We start from the raw sequence: 19,561 nt of genomic DNA, 5'->3' as shown, positions 1-19,561 counted from the left end.
TAAAAATATTTTTATTTATATCTAAGATTTAAAAATTTAATACAAGATTCCTTACTAGTTTGTCTACCTTCATCAAAAAAAATTTCTACCGAAAAGTCAAATTAAATTTTTATAAGCGTTTGAAGTTGAAATTTTTACAACATTAGATATTCGCTCGATTTTTCTTTTAGCGATTTTCTTATTTTGTTGTCATTCAAAAACGAATTACTTTAGACACTTGAAATTTATACCAAATATTTATTCCATCAATTCATATACTCGATAACATTTTCAAAATATTCTGACTTGAAAACAATTAGTCTGTTGACGGACATTTCCATTTTCCTTTATTTTAAATTTTTTTTTCTATAAATGTCAATTAAATTTTATTGGTTGGGTCAAAAAACTTCAAAATGTAATACAAGACTCTTAATAACTTGTTACAATAACAGTTGACATATATTAAAAATACATAGCCACGATTTTTTTTTAGAAGCAATTAAAGTTCAAATTTTGAAAATATTTATCAAATGGAAAATTGAAAATGATTTTGTAGTTAAAAATGTATAAAATATTCAATTTTTATAGCTTAGGATTGAAAATTTAAAACCAGGTTCCACTTAAGCAGTTTTTACCATACCTAACCAATAAATCTAAAAAATATATTAATACAGTTATTTTTTACAGACATTTGAAGTTCAAATTTGGACAAAATCGAATATTAACTCAAACAATAATGATTATCATTTTGTTATAATTCTGTTCCAAAACTTTTCAAATTCAACCTACCGGCTACCATATTAATAACATAATATATAATAACAATATAAAATATCTTAAACTGACATACCGTCTCCACTCAGAATCGTTTTTCGTATACAATGATTTGATATCATTAAATTCAAATGTAATACCATCCATTACAGCGACCTCTTAAACACCTAATGTACATCAGAGCGACATCCACTTATCCGCTTTTTTTTCAAATTCGATTATTATATTATGTTGGAATGTTGGATATTAATAGTTGTACCGTCACATAATAAATTAAAAATGGAGATAATAATACAAGGCATATAACATATAACATATAATTTTATGTAACAAAAACATAGGTACTTACCTACTCACTATTTATAGTCTATTATTTTATTAATTAAACTAAATGGAAGCGTATTTTTAGACAGATTGTGTAATCAACACAAACGTACAATAATTGGATAACTTGTCACAAAAAGTATGAAATTAATACTACACAAACAAGTTACGTCATTGATTTAATTAGCCAAAAATCAATTTAGTGTTATTATATTGATATTTGAACAATGTAAAAATACTTCTATTATGGATATTATTGCAGTTTATTTTATTATTTTTAATATAATTAATCAAATTTATGAAAAATTATTTAAAAAACGATTCTTCGCCGGATAAAGGTGTTTTTGTAGTAGTATAGGATTTCTGCATTTGGTCATCACTTTTTAATTGACGATTATAAAACAAACATTCACTTTGTGGCACGTACTTATCCACGGTTTTCATAACGGTTTCCGGGAAATCTCCAGCTACCATTCTAGTTTATAAACATCAGTTGTAGTTTAATAAATATATCAATAGAATGTGAAAAATAAAAATCATATTTTTATCTTACTGTATTATGTCTTCTGGGAAACAACAATTGATAGCCTTGATGACTTGAAATAATTCTGTATTTATCTCCGGATTAATATTTTGAATCATTTTCAAATGGCCGTTAGTAATAAAACTTCGCCGTGCTTGAGAATTATTAGGTAATATCTGTAATACATTGAACAATAATAATTACATTTAACTACAGTGGTACAGCAGTTCATTGCTCATAACTCATAAGTAACAATTCGATGTTAATTGTGTGTGTGCCTATTTATTAATTTATAGACATATTTTTTAATATTATACCTATACATAGACAATTTAATTATCTTATAACTCCATACGTCCTTAATCATTGGAATCATTGTCACCTAAATTATTTAAACAATTATTTGGTAGGTGGAAAAAATGTCCACGGAAAAAAAGTCCAGGAAAAAAATTAAATATATATGACATATGTGAACACATGTACCTATTCTCTACTTTTAATTAGTAATTAGTAATTCATAAATTATTATCATAGCCAATATAGGCAATTTCATATGCGAAGACTCAATTAATAAGAAACTTTTTTCTTACCTATTTATTCAATGTACAATTTCAAATATAAATAATTGTATGTTTGATTATGGCGTGTGCTTAACTATTAATTACATATAAAAAACAACTTTTAATAGAAAAAAAATGTAACTATAAATTTGAACGCAGATGCGTAACAAAATGCTATACTTAATAAATAGTTTTAAGTTACAAGTCAAAAAATATCAGGGGTATAAGTATAGAACCTTAGGTATATATACACCACTTTTATACAAAAAATACACATGATAATAATTTATAACATTATTTTCATTATAATATATTATATTTTGTTATAGGCACAAGCACACAGTAATTACTCATTAGGAGTATGAGACATGAGTATAGAGGTACACATTTATATTTAATTTTTTTCTGGGCTTTTTTTCCGTGGTCTTATTTTCCGCGATTCATTATCTATGCTTGTGAGCCCGTGTTTGTCACAGCAACAAATTTTGTATTGTATATACAATAAAAATATATTTGTTTAGAGTTAGGAAACCGGAATTCAAGGAACTATACGTATACATTAATGCACAGGGACGGATCCAGGGGGGCCAGACATATTATTTCCCAAATTTTTTTAATAATTCTACAGATCCAGCAGATATTACTAATTTCAAATTACATATATGACTGATAATATAATATATTATTATACGTATAATTCTGGGGTGCACAAACTAAGATATTACTATCTTAGTTCACGGTGGACAGTGATTCCAATATTGTAATTTTACATTGACAAAAAATTGTGGACCCCCTAGATATTTGTTCTGGATCCATGCCTGGGTCCCCAGGAGGGGTAGTCGCCTACTCTGTCCCCTCTGTAGTACCACCTATGGGTACACGTCATAATGATTGTCCCATAACTTTAAATTAATCACATTAATAACTTCATGTGACACGTATAATCAGAGACAAATATGAAATAAAATATAAAAAGTAAATTAAGAAATACTTATTACTATGCTTATTTTTTCAAGTATATGTATCATTATTTCGATAGGGGTCGACGGTGTCAACAATTTGTCTAAAACATTAAAATCATCACATTTTTTCAATATTTGTTCCAGAGCAACCAAACATTTGTGTCGGCTCTCGCTTTCTATTCTTGAATCCAAATAAACCTGTGTAAAGAATAAATATTATAAGCAAATATTGCAATTAATTGTTGTAGTTGTATCTTACGTTTATGATATCAGTTACAGCGCCACAAGAGCAAACAGACCTCGCATGTTCAGCACTATGTTGTCCTATCATGCCTAACGTCCAAACAGTCCCTGCTTTCGTTAACTTGTCCGTATCACTTTTTAAAATAGCAGTCAAATGCATCAATACCTTATATATATGTATATATATATATAGTTAATAGATTACTTCTATTATGTACAATTAACCAATTAAAAAATGCATTTAAACCTGGGATTGAATTATGGCTGATGCAAGTTTTGGTGACATTGCGGCAATGTATCCTAAAGCGTGTACAGCAGGATTAGGAGACAAATTTTGTGTGCACGAAATAACATTTAACAGCTTATCTATTCCACCACTATTAACAACCATTTGAGCAATCTATAAAAACAAAAAATGTATACATTACGGCTTATACAAATTTTATATGAGAATAATATGGTGGTAAACGTGTGTGTATTCGGTTATAGGTTATTATTATTAGTTATTATTTATTATTATTATAGTTATTAGGTTATTACCTATGTGTATTCCGACATTGATATTATATTGTCACTTACTCGTGAACACAAGATAATACATTATGAAATATATTATATAAATAATATAATAGCTGATATAATATAATATAATATATTTTTCATATAACAATAAATAAATTTGAATAAAAAATGAAGTTATTATAATAAAATATTTGATTCAATTATACAATTTAATGATTTCGACATAAATAAAATACTGATGTGTATTATAATATGGTTGTACCTGAACGCTATGTTGTACTACTTCGCGAATTACTTGGGCCGAATTGTTACGTATCGATTCGTCTGGATGTGCCATCAAAAGTAATATTTCTGGGAATAAGTTTGACTCAATTGCATTTTCAGTTAAGTATAATGAATGCTTAACAATGTTTTTTATTAATACCAATGCACTTTTCTAAGATAACAATTGTTTAAAAAAAAAATCAAAACATATAGTATTTTCTTTATATAATTAAGTTATTTTTATTGTATATTACGCATATATAAATATACTCGTAATTTGTGTAAACATTTTACACAACTTAAAATATAATATGTTGACAGGGCGATTTTTTAAGCATACTCGTCCCATTTTTACGTTTAAATTATGTGCATATATTCAAATTCTAACTTTCGGAATTTTTAAGTGTAGTTAAAGACGATATTTTTGAATTCTTAGATTTATCACAGCATTTAAAGAGTATCCTGTGATGATAGAAGCATTGGTTTTTCAAATGAGAATCCACATGTTTTAGTGTAAAAGATGATTTTCCTGAAAATTATTACTTATTGAAAACGAAAATTGAGTGCACAATTTCTGAGTTATTCTACTTTATAAAATACTTATATATAAGTATTTTCTTTATATTATCTATTAAAAAATGCACATGCTCAATAATATTCAAAGCAAAAGTAAATAATATTCTTTTAATAAACTATCATCATTAGTATTTTAAGTAGAATAACTCAAAAACGTTTTGTTCAAATTTTGATTACAATGCGTCAACATTTTCAGAAAAATCATCTAAATATTTTAAAAAATATCACCTTGAACTTCATTTAGAAATTCCAAACCTCAGGATTTGAATACATGCATAATTTAAACAAAATGGGGTAAGCACGCTTAAAATATCATCCTGTATATACATTATACGTATAGGAGTAATGTAAACTTTATTAAACACACAAACATTAACTTGACCTTTAAAAATCTAATTTAGTTTCAATGGCATCATAGTCCATAAGGTGCACCTTATGGAGGAGTAAACATCCATTGTTTAATATTATCTTTTCCTAATCATCATTTTAAAAATGGTTATAAATTATAGTTATTAAACCATTAGCACAAATGTGTAATTTATACTAAATTAATGAATGTCAACATTGTCCGATAATATAATGGATTCTTTTTGGGAGTTTAAAATTGAAAATTTAAAAAAAAGTAATGTATAGAATATTAATGTAGCAAATTATATATTAACATTTATAAATATATTAACATATATGTTCAATTAAATGTAATGTAAACAGTACATAGTTGCTTAGCAAATTACACATATTGTTTAATTTATTCATAGGAATATTATTTTTAATAATAAGTCAGAGCAATGTAGTTGTATGCGTCTAGAAAATACTTAATCAATTATAATAACTATTAATTATAATGAAAATGAAAATAATAATATACGATAGTATAAAATTGCACTATATTACCTGAACTTTTTTATCAATAAAGTTAGGCATCAAAAAAGTTATCACATGAGGTAGAGTTGGCACATCCACAATTTTTATAGCTAAATCTTCGTTATTTTTGGCTATCTCATCTAATGCAGTTAAAGCATATAATTTTAAGCTTTGTTGTTGTTCTTTTAAACATAGAACAATTTGAGGTAATACACCTGAAAATACAAAACATGTATGTTATTCCAGTGTTTATAAATATGTTCCAGTGTAGGCAGAACTTGAATAGGTATAATATTATTCAAACACACATATTGATTAACTGTTAATTTATAAATGTTCGTCTGATCATTTCGCTAAATAAAAAATTATTTTTCACTTAAATTTATAATTTCGTCAAACTTAGAACTTTTGATGTCTATAAAAAAAATGGTGCCTATATATTTTCGATATTTTTAATATGCTATAAATTATAAAACCGACTTATGAAAACTTGTATTTATTTTTTAAGATTTAGCAATTAAAATTGATAATTTTAAGAATTTTAAACAAAAAAAATGTACAAACTATTTTACTGTTCCAAAAGTTGTTCTACATATTCCAAACACACCGGAACAATCTACGCACGCACTGAAGATACACATGTCAATGGCACCGTCGTGACCAACCAAAAATAAAAATTGTGATATTTTACTCAAAGCACACTTTACACTTATAAGACGTTATAAGTAATAACTGTCACGCCTCGTAGGTAGAGTGGCCTGATTTCATTAATTATTGTTTTTGGTGGAATGAAGATGATTTTCACAGGATGAATTGGACATAGGTTCTTGATTAGGTTGCATAAGACCAACACTTATGAAAGTTGGTCGTGATATTCAAAATTGTATTATATGGTTTAGAAATAGAATTTTAAAGACCATAGTTCAGCGTATTGCGTATTGTCAGAAAAAAATTACAAATAATAATAGAAATACATACTAATATACCCTCAGAAATAGTCACCCTGTTACCCCATGTCAATGCGGACACACAGTCGTCAAAATCGTTTTTCATATGTTTGCAGGTACAATGATTTATCATTAAGTTCGAATTTAACAAATCCATTTCAATGACATATGCTCAATGACAAGATAAACTCAATACCTATTAAACAGAATCTTATATCATAGATTTTAAAAGTTGGTTTTAGTTCATTTCCGTTTGAAAAAGTAGCTTCAGATCAGAATTTATTAAAATCTCTCCAATATTCAAAACCTGACTAAACCCATTTTGATCATGGATTGTTTTTATGTTCACAGAACATTTAATAATGCAAATTTATAAAGTAAATATCAACTATATATTATAATGATAACCAAATCCATAAAAATAATTTAGCACATATTTTAATTAATTATGTATAGTTTTAATAAATACCATAGTCAACGATTAGTTGTGATAGTTTTACGTCTAGGCGGGCAATGCAGGTAATTGCTTGCATAGCTGCTTCTCTGACAAAAGAATCAAATTCTTTCATGCACATCAAAATAGCGTCTATTCCTCCACATTCTCTAATCACGATTTCAGTAATTGCAGATGAATATTTACTAAGATTTTTAACAAGGTTCATGCAGTTTTTTTTATAATATTTCTATAAAAAAAAAAAAATAAAACATAAAAGTAAAAGTATTATATTAATAATAAAAATTTTATTTCAAAAACAGGTATCCAAAAATGTTTGTATCTTTTTAAATTTATATTTAATTTGCTTTAGTATGAACTATAGTTTATGAGAAGTTACATCTATAAAGACAACTTTAAATAGATTCCTAGAAAATCAAGAATGTTATTTTACCTAACCTTACGTTTGGTAACTTTAAGTAATTTAGTAGAATTTTCTCGGAGCCTGCACCTACGGCGCTTACAATTTATAAATAATTATCAAACACTAACAAAAATCCAGTTAGTGTTACTAGTACAAAAAAATACAAATATTATACGTATTAATAAATAAATAAAATACAAAAAATATTTTTTCATGTTCATTATGAATATGCAATTATTTAATGATTAAAACATTATTATTTTTGTTGTGGGAACCATACATCGGGTGATCCGTTTAATAAAACTTATGATTTCAAAATCTATATTAACGTTTTTAAAAATATTTTTTATATATAATTTAAATTCGTTAAAAAAAACATTTTTCTAAAAAAATATTTTTCACATACTGTTATTATTCTTAAAAAAATTACTTTTTAGTGACAACATGCAATTTTTACAACATCCAAATTTTAATTCCTTAGTCTAACCTACCTAATCTTAGTAGTCCTTAAAGTATAATATTTTTTGGAGTGCGTTGATACACACAAATCGAATTTTAGACGAGTCTATGGTTTATAACAGAACTTAGACATTTTTATCAAGTATTAATGAGTGGAATGATATGGAGTGGTGCTGGGTTACCCCGCAATATTATGTTGATCCACTACTCCGCTTATCGAAACTTAAAATAGGTACTTATAGCCTATGGGTACTTATACTTTAATACTTATTATAACTAATAAAGTACGTGTCCGAAATTTAATTTGTATAGATCAAAATACTCCAAATAATATTCTGCTTTGGACAATGAAATTAAAAATGTATGTCGTCATTAAAAAGAGTAGGATATCTAGAAAAAGATAACAATAAAAAGTATAATTGTTCTCCAAAATTGTTTTTTTACGACTTAAAATTAAGCAAAAACGTTAATGTTGTCAGAAAATATGAGTGTCTTACGTAGTTAAGTTAAATGGATCACTCCGGATTACGTTTTTACATTACATAGCACCTAAATGGTTCACAAAAAAGATCTCGTGGAAACAGGAATCGAGCCTTTCTCATTTTCTGGAACCACTTTTGACGTAAATAGGCTCGAATGATCTTCTTGCCTCTTTTAAAATAGTTACAAACACGCGTAATACAGAAAATACACATTCTCTAATAATTAATGTTACTGTACTATATAGGTATTAGGTAGTCTATAATTACTATAATTATAATATAATTATAATATATTAATATAAAAGTTGACTTACATTTTCCTTTACAAGCTGTCCTAGTAACCGACTTAGTAGACTTTTTGAACATACTATTTGTTTGGCGCACGGTTCGCTATTACCTGCCAATCTTACCAAACACAATACTGCGTTCATTCTCACGGTAGGATTTATATTAGTCACTAATGGTAGAACTATTTCTACAACGTGGCTTTCGTATAAACATTCGACATAAGCAGGCTTGGCCGCTAGATCTGCTATGTTCTGCACGAATGTCAACTGACTTTTCGCATAGTTATCAAAAGCTATTTTGGTGGACGAAATAAATTTGTAGGTAATGTGTTTAGTATTATTTTATCTTGGAATATAGTTGAATACGTTATTATACTTTGTACGACGACTTTTGGAGATGGACTCATGGTATTGGAAATATTGTTATTGACTAGTAAAATATTGAAATCCTTCAAATGGTCACGAAGAAATCTAAATAATACACAGTAGGTAGTTTACGTGTTACCATAGAAACATACCTACCTATATAAAATATATAAGATCATGTATGCCTAAATATCTATACACCGTTATAATACCTATGTGATTGTCTAATACTATAGTCTATTTCAAGGTCTTATAAAACACAAGTAGATATATATATTAATAATAATATAACTTAACAGCAGTGGTCTAAATTGATTTAGGTACCCAAGTGAGACGTACTATGAGTGCACTGTCTTTATCTCACACCCTTAAAATTCAAAAATTATAAAAATATTACCTTTTGTATATGTTTAATTTACCGTACACATTTATCCGTAAAAAATTGTAATCGATGTTGTAACTATATTAACTTTCACTTTGTTTACATTATTAAGAATCACTTAATACAAATAAAGTGTGAAACTGTAGAGTGTAGTCGTGTAGATATATCGTATATGATACCTTGGATTTAGTTTTTTGACGAATTAATTCAATAACTATAGGTACAAACAATTTAATTTTTTGTAATTACTTGTATAATTTGAGTAGGTTGCGAGTTACGAGTAGGTAGTATCGGAGTAGGTATATAATATATTAGTATATAATATGATTACATAATTCATAAATATAACCTTTGTAATATGTTCCAATATTGTAATAATTACTATGGATACACATTATATTATTACATGTATATTATAGTAATTCGAATACGAAATAATATTAATAAAATTTTAAATAATATTCGTATTAGTTAATTTTTACATACACTGCTACATTGCGTGGTGCTAATCAGATGATATCGACCGGGCAATAAAAAGAGTAGGTTGGTAAATAATATAATAGTACTAATGTACTACCTACACTAGTATAACCTTTTCCATGGTAACTATACACTATTGATAGATATTACTTCATACAAATGCATACATTTTTAATGCGCATGTATATTTAGACTGACTGTTTATTGTTTGAAGGTAAAAATTCCAATAAATATTAAAAAATGAAGACAGTAGGTCATAGTGGATTTATCACGGTCGCTTAAGTTAAAATGTGTATTATTTATTTTAATTCATTTTAAAATCTTAAACAAACAGGTATTCAAACCTGCCAAACCTATTCAGAAATAAATTGTGCGTACGCTGTACAGTATAGTAGCATTTAATATTTATGGCTAAGGTTTTATTTTAACTCGAAGAAACAAATCGAATACGTACTATAGGCACACCACAGTCCACAGTAACAATGTAACATATCTACCTAATAATATCATTGAAAAGAACTGTTGACTGTAATCGTAGTAGGTACCTATTGCTGATGATTACAAATCTGTTTACGAAATTGAAATCTAACCGTTTAAACAGGCAAGCAGTTGTGATTTTATAAGTACAGTTAGCTCTCATTTCGTGTTACGTGTATATTGTTGCCTATCGTCGGGCACTCGTTCATTCGGATGGATAGAGGAAACACACAATCGACTCATCGACTACTTGACATTATTTTGTTTTTTTTTTTCACTCAGTGCGGCGGCGGCCGATCCAATCCGAGTCGACGGCCTTGTTCGTTCGGCGGCGCACGACGGCGGAGACAACGTCAGCTGATCGCTATCAAAAAAGGACGCAATCATGCGGTGCGCTGTTGTGCGTGCGTGCGTACCATAATACTAGAAAAGTCAAAGGTACGTCAGTAGTCAGTACGCGTTGTTGTTGTTGTTGTTGCTGTCGTCCTTGTCTCCGTGATCGTATTATAGCCAAAAGTAGACATTGTCGTAGTTGTTTTAGTGGCGTTTCGCGTCGACGTCGGTGGGTAGCTGATGCGTATGGCCGCCCCACTTGTCTCGTCCGATGTCGATAACAATTATTACTGTTGACGTCGTTCTATTGCGTCGTCGTCGCCACCGCCGATGGACAGACCGTCCACGATTGTCCCGGCGGTACCCGACGCGACTCCGGCTGCAGCCCCAGCCCCGGGAGGGTCGAGCAAGGGGTTCGGAGTCCCGGGATGCCGAAAGACCAGCCAGAAGTGGTGTTGTGGCACCGAACAGTGTCCGATGTGCCATAGATTCCGCAAGTTGTTCCACTGCAAGACCTGCGTTGGGAACGGTGACTTTGGACACTCATCGGCCTTCGACAAGGGCAGGTCAGTTCACTCCTGCAAATGGTTTCAAGTCCATCTCAGCGACCCATTTTCCACTGACATTTTATAAATTTTTTGTTTTCAAATAATATCTTCGATAATGTATAATATATACTATAATGTAGTGTGTGGTAATTTATCCAATTGATTGCGCCACGGTCAACAGCCTAATGGCTCTAAAATCTTACTGACCAAATAGATATTTAAGCACATTTCAATTTATATTTACCAGCACTTATACCTAAAGCTAATTTCAATGTTTTATTGAGATACGTTATAAAATTATATATTTGATCTTCACACATTTCTTCCATAGTATTAACTGTTGTAATATTATAACCAGAAAACTTAATGTATTCATACAACTTTACTCTACTACCTTAGTAATTAATAAATAAATATTATTGATCTCAGAAAAATATTTATTTTTTATGGGCATAGGTATTAAGCACTATATAATATTTCTTTTGTAAAATACATTTTAGTCATAAAGGTATTTTTGGAATTTTTTACCTTGAAAAATGTATCATAATTTCATCAACCATATGAATGTTTAAATAAATTGTTAAAATAAATACTAAGTAGGTAAACTATTTAGAAAAAATTGATTCAATTTAATTAGAAATGTAATGGACCAATCATTCCACTTAATCATATTTAAGGGACCATTATCTCAGTATTAATTGATTAAATGTTAATTGATTGTTTATACAACACAGCATTAGTATTAAATCTTAAAAGTGTATAGTTACGTCCATAAAAAAATTTAAAAGTGTAAAAATTCTGAATAAAATTGTGTTTCATTGATTACCTATATCCAAGTCAATATTGTGAAAGTTTCCACAAATAAATACTGCAACCTTTTGCAATCTTATTTTAGATGTACCCATTTCAGTACCTACCTAGTACCTATACTTAATCATTATATTTATAATTAAATAGTAATTAAAATATTAAACATAATTTTTAAACATTTTTATAAATATTTATTATTATTATCTTATATTTTACCTTAACTTTTTTTTTTTAGGTTTTTCAAAAAACAAATGAAATTTCAAAGTATTGTCTATAGTTCTAATTTGTTCAAAAATGAGTGTGCTAAAATGTTTTCAAAAAGACAGTGTACTACTTTGAAGGTATAACTAATATTTATTTACAGTTCCAATGTTCAAATAAATGTTTCAAAAGTGAATTAGTTCTAGTGTTCTACTTATATTTAATTTTATGTTCTAGAAAACAGAAACTTCAATATTACAAGAAAAAATTAGATTATTGAAACTTGCTTTATCGGACAAAAACAAAATATTAACAGATAGTAAGAAATATGACACTAACATAAATATAACCATCGTCATGAAGTCACAATTATGAATACCTTAGATTTTTTTTAAATTACTATAATTTAAATAAAGTAGATAATGGAATATTATTTAAAATACTGACCTATCATATTTATTCATTTTTTTCCATTCAAAGTACCTTAATATCGTCCAATTTATCTTAAAATAAACTTGGTGATCCCAATACTATAATTTAATTTCTATGTATTTTACTTTAATGTATGTCAATCATAAAATCTATTCTATTTGGTTTTATTTAAATTAAAAATAACAATTTCATCTTGAAATAATTACAAAAATACTGTAAATTAGTGCCTTCATAATATCAAACACCAACATTAAATAACATTTTGCGTTTCATTTTCCCCACTAATTAATTAAATGTCTGTTAACTGTTTCTAGAAAAAAATCAACTAAAAAAAATAAAATTAGAAATAGATAATCAAAAATCAAGAGTTGATCGATATGGAAACCGTGTGGTGCGATTAGAAGATTTTACCAAAGGTCAATCATCCGTTTTAAATGATAAAAATAATGAACTATTTGCAGTTAGACCCAATTTAAAGAATATTATTAAAACACGTATTAATCAGCTTGTTACTCACATATTCTCATTGAACGAAGTACATCCAACTATTTTACAGTGAGTATAATATTTCATAATACTTTAAATTGCACCTATAAAATATTTAATTACCAGCTATCCAGTATTTCATGTTCTTAAAATTAATACCAATGACACAAAATAATATTATAAATATTATTAATTATTGGCCATTATGTTACTATTACCAAAAGTTGCAAATGTAATTTAAGGTACTTTTTTGTAGTTAAATTACTAAAATTACTCGTTACTTTATTTTTAAAACTCATTGATAATGTGTGTAGATATTATGTGTAATATTATATTTTCTAAACTCTGAAATTGTTGTTACAGCTATAATTGACTGTTTGACGATAAAGTGTTGTTTTTAGAAAGTAATTCTTATCTGTATTGTTTAAAATAAATTTGAAAATGGAGATTAATGTGTGGCAAAATGATTCTGTTAATAATTTCATATTGTTGATTGTTATTATTTTGTTTATGTATTGTCATATTTACAAAATGGTTAATAGAGCTAGAATTTTGGTGACTTTTGAATTTTGTTTCTTTAAGTGTTATACAGTTCTAACCAAAAACTAAATTTGTTTCGTGATAACCTAATAACGTATTAAGCTCCAGTGATGTTTTTTTTAAAAAGGTAACTTCTATTGTAATTTAGTTACATTTTAAAATCAAAAGTAATGTAAATTGACTAATTAAAATGAAGTAACTTAAAAATAATTGCGTTACAATTTTGATAAGGAATTAGTAATGTAATTTAACTAGCAAAAAAGTAATTTCCCCATCATTGTAGTTTGATTATAGATAAGTTAATCTATTTTAAAATTATGTTAATGTATGATAACAGCCAAACAAATATTTATGATAAAAATTTAATATTTTGCCCTATACAATAATCTGCATCATGTGGGTATAATTCCTGTGTATATTACTTATATAAAAAGGAAGTGATGAAAGTTGTCTAGACTTATCCTATTAGTCATCTGGTTATTGTTAAGAGGGCGTCACACTCACATATTGTGTTGTTTTCATATTAGTTATGCATAATACATTTAGCAGTTCCAATTTTATGTTATTATCATAAATATTTAAGTAAATTTACCTATTATGAAACATAAAGGTAAGAACATTTTCTGGGTTCTATTGTTAGATTTATTTTGTTTGCAAGTTGAGTATGTAAAGTAATATTTTTAAATGTTCATAATTAACTTAAAAATTGAAATATTGTAAAAAACCAACAAGAGAACACAGATAATGTTCTTATCTTTTAATAGGTAATCACTAATCACCTATTTTTATTTATTTTATTTTATTCACTTTAATATAAAAGGTAACTACACAATATTGGAACTGCTACATTTGGAATGTTCATTTTGTTACTTTATGTTTAAGTAAGACATTTTTGATTATCAGATTATTGGCATTTAAAATACGTATTTAAAAATATTTTACTATATTTTATTTTAAAATTTTTGATATTATTTTTTTTACAGTACATCAATTAAATTTAAATGTGTTCAAATTAGTTATACTTTTTGTTTGTGATAGGAATGAAGAAGTGGATGTTAATAATAGTTTAAGTCATGCATTAGCAGAAGCTTCGAAACTTACATATGTATGCGGCCAATGGGTAGATACTTGTGAAGAATGGTCAAGACAAACAGAACTTGGATACCGCATCGTTGCACCTACTCTACCAGCAAATGGAGACTACTCTGCATATAATGAATGGGGTTTATATTTAAAATAAATGTATCTAATATATTTAAGCAATAGTACAGTTTAATAACGCTTTTTTCATTTTTATTTTTTTTCCAGTTTCAGATAAGAATAGGGATTATGCATTTCATCAAACTTTTATTGAACCAAATCCTGCGTGTACAATAAGCGCTGCTCTTACATATACCTCGCAATTAGTAAAGCAAATTTCTTTTTTTATAGACGTTTTTTTACCTAGGCGTCCAAATTTTAGGTACTGTAATCGGTAAACATAAGCTTTATACCTTAGAGTTCAGGTATATTACTTAATATTTATATATTTGTAGTGAATTTTGTGGCAATGAGCTGAACGAAACAAAATTTGCAAAATATGTTACCCACTTGAATGCTAACATTCTTTATTTGTGCTTTTCACAAAATGTTGACCCTAAATTACTACATCCTGATCATACACTAAAAAATTTGCTGCAACTATTGGATACATCTGTTAGTGATCTAGGAAGGTAAAATAAAATTTTTATTAACCATCAATATTTTAACTAAGTTTTCGAACAACTTAAGAAAATTAATTAATTTAATACTGCTTTACAGTTTCTTATGACACATAATATACATTATGTATTTAATATTTACTCAAAAATAATTTTGATTTAATAACTTAATTGTTATAACATTTTTGCTTTAGGGTGGATCCACCAGACATTGATAGTAAACTATGCATTGCGTTTGAAGATAAGATAACTTTTCAATTATTTTCATGTACTGGCGACTCAGACTCTGAAGAAGACAATTATTATGAATGGGAAGCTGTGAGTTTAAAATTATTGACAAATTACATTTCCAATTTTTTAAATTCTGTTTTTTAAAGGTACCAAACGTGGAATACCCTGCAGATCATAATCAATTGTCTTCACAGTCTACTAGTAGTGTTGTTAGAGCAGGACTTGTGGCGAGTACAGCAGCCAGTTTAGCGTCAATGTGGCGTGGTTGGACTAAATAATAAGTAATAAATTCTAATTGATGTTTTCTTCTTTATTGTATTAATTGAAAATCATTCTTTGATCCCACAAATTTGCACTTGCCTAAGATTGTTTTTGTGCACATCACAAATTTCTTTATCTTAAACAGTGCAAATTTAGATAGCAAACACAAATTATTTGTTTGGATATTATATTGAACCTCAGCTTTTTATGTTATAAAATATATATTATATTAATTAGAAACAGAGGAAAATGTATTTTGTTGTTACCAAAATTGTATTATACCATTATTATCCATGTATACATTGATTGAAAAATATTGTTTAATTTTTAAAATCAACTAAAATATATTATATTATATTATATTTATATGTTTATATATTATCATAAAAATCATAAACTACCTCACCTTATTAGTTTTAGAATGTTAAATTATGATAAGACTCGGACACAAAATAATAATGACGTTTAATTAGGATATAACATTTTAGTTATACTTTAACTAGCTGAATTAGGCGTCGCCCGTGTGTATTTTGGTTGTTTTTTCATATTTACAATGTATCCTTGTAACTTCTCGGAACAATTCTTGTTTACATGAAGGACAAAAATGATAAGTTGCAGGTAGCTAAAAGACAGTGGGCAGCCACAATAGAAACATAATTGTTAATTTCTCCACAAATATGCAACTTCTTTGAAAATCCTTTCTTAATGCACAGTAAAAATATGAGAAGAACCTCTATTCCAAATTTCAAGTTTGTACGTTGCGTAGTTTTTGAGTTGCAGTGATCAGAGTCTAAGTGGTATTTGAATTTTATATTTATAGATTATAAAATTCTCTTTAAAAAATTTATTCAAAAAATTTTAAATTATTTTCCTAAGGTATTACAAACTTAACTAAAATACTTATAATATACAATTTATAATTGAATAGGGTTTGAAATAACAAAATTAGTAAATTATAAATTACAAATTTGTTCAAAATAAAAATGTTAACCAAAGATGAAAACTGAGTTATCTTTAAATTATAAATTTAGAAAACCAATGATTTGACCAATGAATTACAAATAAAACGTATGCTAATTAAACTTTACATTTTTATCAGTTTAATCCGTAGGAATTAATTTCTGGGATGAGTTGAATATTTTTGATGTTATATCTTTTACTGTATGTAACGTATCTTACACTGTATTCAAACATTTTGAACACTCTTAATTTAAGGTTTTTTTTTAAAATATATACTCCTATCTTATTGCTAGTATATTTGTACAAATTTATTTGAATTTTTTTTAACTAAAGATAGATAATTGGTACTGGTACCATGGGTTGTGCCCACAAAAAGTACTTACAATTGTATAAAAATAGTATACTATAAAAAATGTTTTTTTAAAAATAAATTTGTAAAATAAACAATGATAATAATAAATCGCACAGTCAAATCCCAACTGCCTAAAGTAAGTAATTGCCAGACACTTCTTAAAATATTATCTTCCTCATTCTTTAATTTCAATATAATTTGTATTTAATAATTCATCAATTTACAAAGTTAGATCATTTAATATTTCAACTTGACATCTTTAAATTATCTCATTTTTGATGATGCATTTTACCCTATGCACCCCTGATAAATCACTTTTTCTAGACTACTTCTTTAGTATTACTTTTTCTTTTACGATTTTGTGGTTACATAAATATATTATTTTATATATTTATTTATTTATTTACCCACGGATGATTTAAATACATGAACAATACGTTTTCTCGAAAGCGTTTTCAAACGGAATTTAATTTGGTGTATTATTGGTTCCCTAAGTTGAAGCCATTTGTTATTCGTTATTTCTTTTATGTGGGTTTTTATGTCGTCAAAGATTAGCTCTTGTAAAATAGAAATTAGAGAGCAAACTAGTGAACAAAATATGGCCTAAAAACATGGTTTTTGTACTTAAACAAACACGGCTAGTCTATTTAAGTGATTTACAGTGAAAACAACTATTATAGAAATTGAAGAAGAAAATTTTATTTATAATCATAAGACGCTTGATTTTCGCTATTTTTATTAATTAGTTAAATAATTAGTCGATAAAAAGTAAAAAACACTTGTTGATATAACATGCGATATTGGACAGTTGAAATATGATATTAAATATCGGGGTTCCTACAAGTCTAGGTTAATTACGATTCTAATCTATTGAATTATAAAATAAATAAATAAGGAAAACACATCGCCTTAGATCACTTTAATAGTTTATTTAATTAAAACATAATAAGACAACCGTAACTCGTAAGACACCATAGACTACGTAACTTTAATAAAAATGTAACGAACAAATTACAATAAGAACAGTAAGTACATCATATAAAGATAAAGAAACATACCTAATAAAATAAAACGTTTTAGGAAATGTGTCGAACTTCAACATAATCTACAATTTTTATAATATATATGTTTACTATAAGACCCTTCAATAATCCGCATAACTTGAAGTACAAGACTATGATTTAATGCCATATTTTGTTGACTATTGCGCCATGTTCTTAGTATACGATTTGGATTTAAATCTCTTAAAACCTATGAAAATAAGATTTTAAAAAAATTGAGACGATAATCCTTAAATAAAGTAATTTCCGGCATAGAAATTATAATATTTTTCTTAATAGATGGAAAAATCTAAAAGGAAAAACACAATCATCAACAATGAATATTATTTTATATTTTCCTATTACCTATTTGATTATCGAACTCGTAGTATTCGTATACCTGACTAATAACTATTGACTATTGTATTTTACACAAATTTTAATTTTTAAACCTCTTATTGTTAAGTTGTTAAAACAGCTGAAATATAGACGATTTAACGATTACATTCGAAATCTGAAATGTTATAGAATATTTAGTCCCAGGCGAACTTGTTTATTCATAACCAGTTGGTAATATGGGTAGATTATATTACAATTAATAGTTATAACAACTTAAAAAAATGATTGAAAAAATCTACTTAAATAAGTGGAAAAAATTGAATTAAAAAATTATAATTCACATTAGAAATATAGGTGTGATAATGAGTATCAGAGCCACTTAAAATATGAATTTTTCAATAAATAGACAATAGTAAACATTTAAATTTTAAATTTAATTTACAGTTAAAAAATGTATGAAATTATTTGAAACCAATTTAACAGTTGAAAATAAACAAAAAAATATATTTATACAACAAAAACCCATTCATTTAAAATTTATGAAATATTCCCTTCATTGTAAAATTACTATTAAAATGTCTTATGATAATATCCAACAATTATTTTAAAATATCAAAACATTTCGATAAAAAACAAAAAAATGTATTTTTGGGGCAAAATGCCAAAAATGCAAATCAATGCTAAGTTAACTAGTATATTATTCTGAATCAAAAGGGCGTATATAACTAAATTTGTTATCTTTTTTAAATTCTATAAAGAGTATTATAGGTATGTGAGCGATACGCATGTGTTTGAGTGGTGAAGTGGTAGTGGAGTCATCGTCTTCGGCGACGGCAGCGGTTGACCAATGAGAAACTGCGAAATGCTTTCGTCACAGTACATAGCTGGTGAAGGTTGGACATAGGTGTAACCTGGGGGGTGGTTAATCCCCCTTACTTTTATTTTAGAACCCTGTCATAAGTAATATTCTGGTAGATCTACACCCATATAATTTACTTAT

At 27.2% G+C, this 19,561-nt stretch overlaps 2 protein-coding genes across 3 annotated transcripts; one reads left to right on the top strand and one right to left on the bottom strand.

Moving 5' to 3' along the window:
- Positions 1 to 1,252: 1,252 nt before the first annotated feature.
- On the bottom strand, positions 1,253 to 8,947 carry LOC111038601 (sperm-associated antigen 6-like; the record flags this gene model as incomplete). The annotated part of the gene is made up of 9 exons (XM_022321765.1): positions 1,253 to 1,552; positions 1,631 to 1,776; positions 3,159 to 3,320; positions 3,382 to 3,531; positions 3,613 to 3,765; positions 4,150 to 4,323; positions 5,622 to 5,806; positions 7,008 to 7,221; positions 8,651 to 8,947. Coding segments are annotated over 9 exons (1,650 nt in total), but the record flags the coding sequence as incomplete, so codon positions are not given.
- Positions 8,948 to 10,744: 1,797 nt separating this feature from the next.
- On the top strand, positions 10,745 to 15,938 carry LOC111038602 (beclin 1-associated autophagy-related key regulator). Of its 2 annotated transcripts, none has more exons than XM_022321766.1 (9): positions 10,745 to 11,227; positions 12,255 to 12,360; positions 12,458 to 12,539; positions 12,967 to 13,207; positions 14,717 to 14,901; positions 14,987 to 15,152; positions 15,214 to 15,390; positions 15,573 to 15,696; positions 15,756 to 15,938. In XM_022321766.1, exons 1-9 carry the CDS (start codon positions 10,992 to 10,994, stop codon positions 15,885 to 15,887), a joined length of 1,449 nt encoding a protein of 482 aa, XP_022177458.1. In that variant the 5' UTR covers positions 10,745 to 10,991; the 3' UTR covers positions 15,888 to 15,938. The 2 variants fall into 2 exon arrangements, with proteins under 2 accessions (XP_022177458.1, XP_022177459.1); XM_022321767.1 differs by having other exon boundaries at positions 10,992 to 11,227; positions 14,987 to 15,140.
- The last annotated feature ends 3,623 nt before the right edge of the window (positions 15,939 to 19,561 follow it).

This window comes from Myzus persicae, unplaced genomic scaffold (genome assembly GCF_001856785.1).
Source record: "Myzus persicae strain clone G006 unplaced genomic scaffold, MPER_G0061.0, whole genome shotgun sequence".
NCBI lineage: Eukaryota > Metazoa > Arthropoda > Insecta > Hemiptera > Aphididae > Myzus > Myzus persicae.
This window is presented reverse-complemented; position numbering and strand designations above follow the sequence as displayed.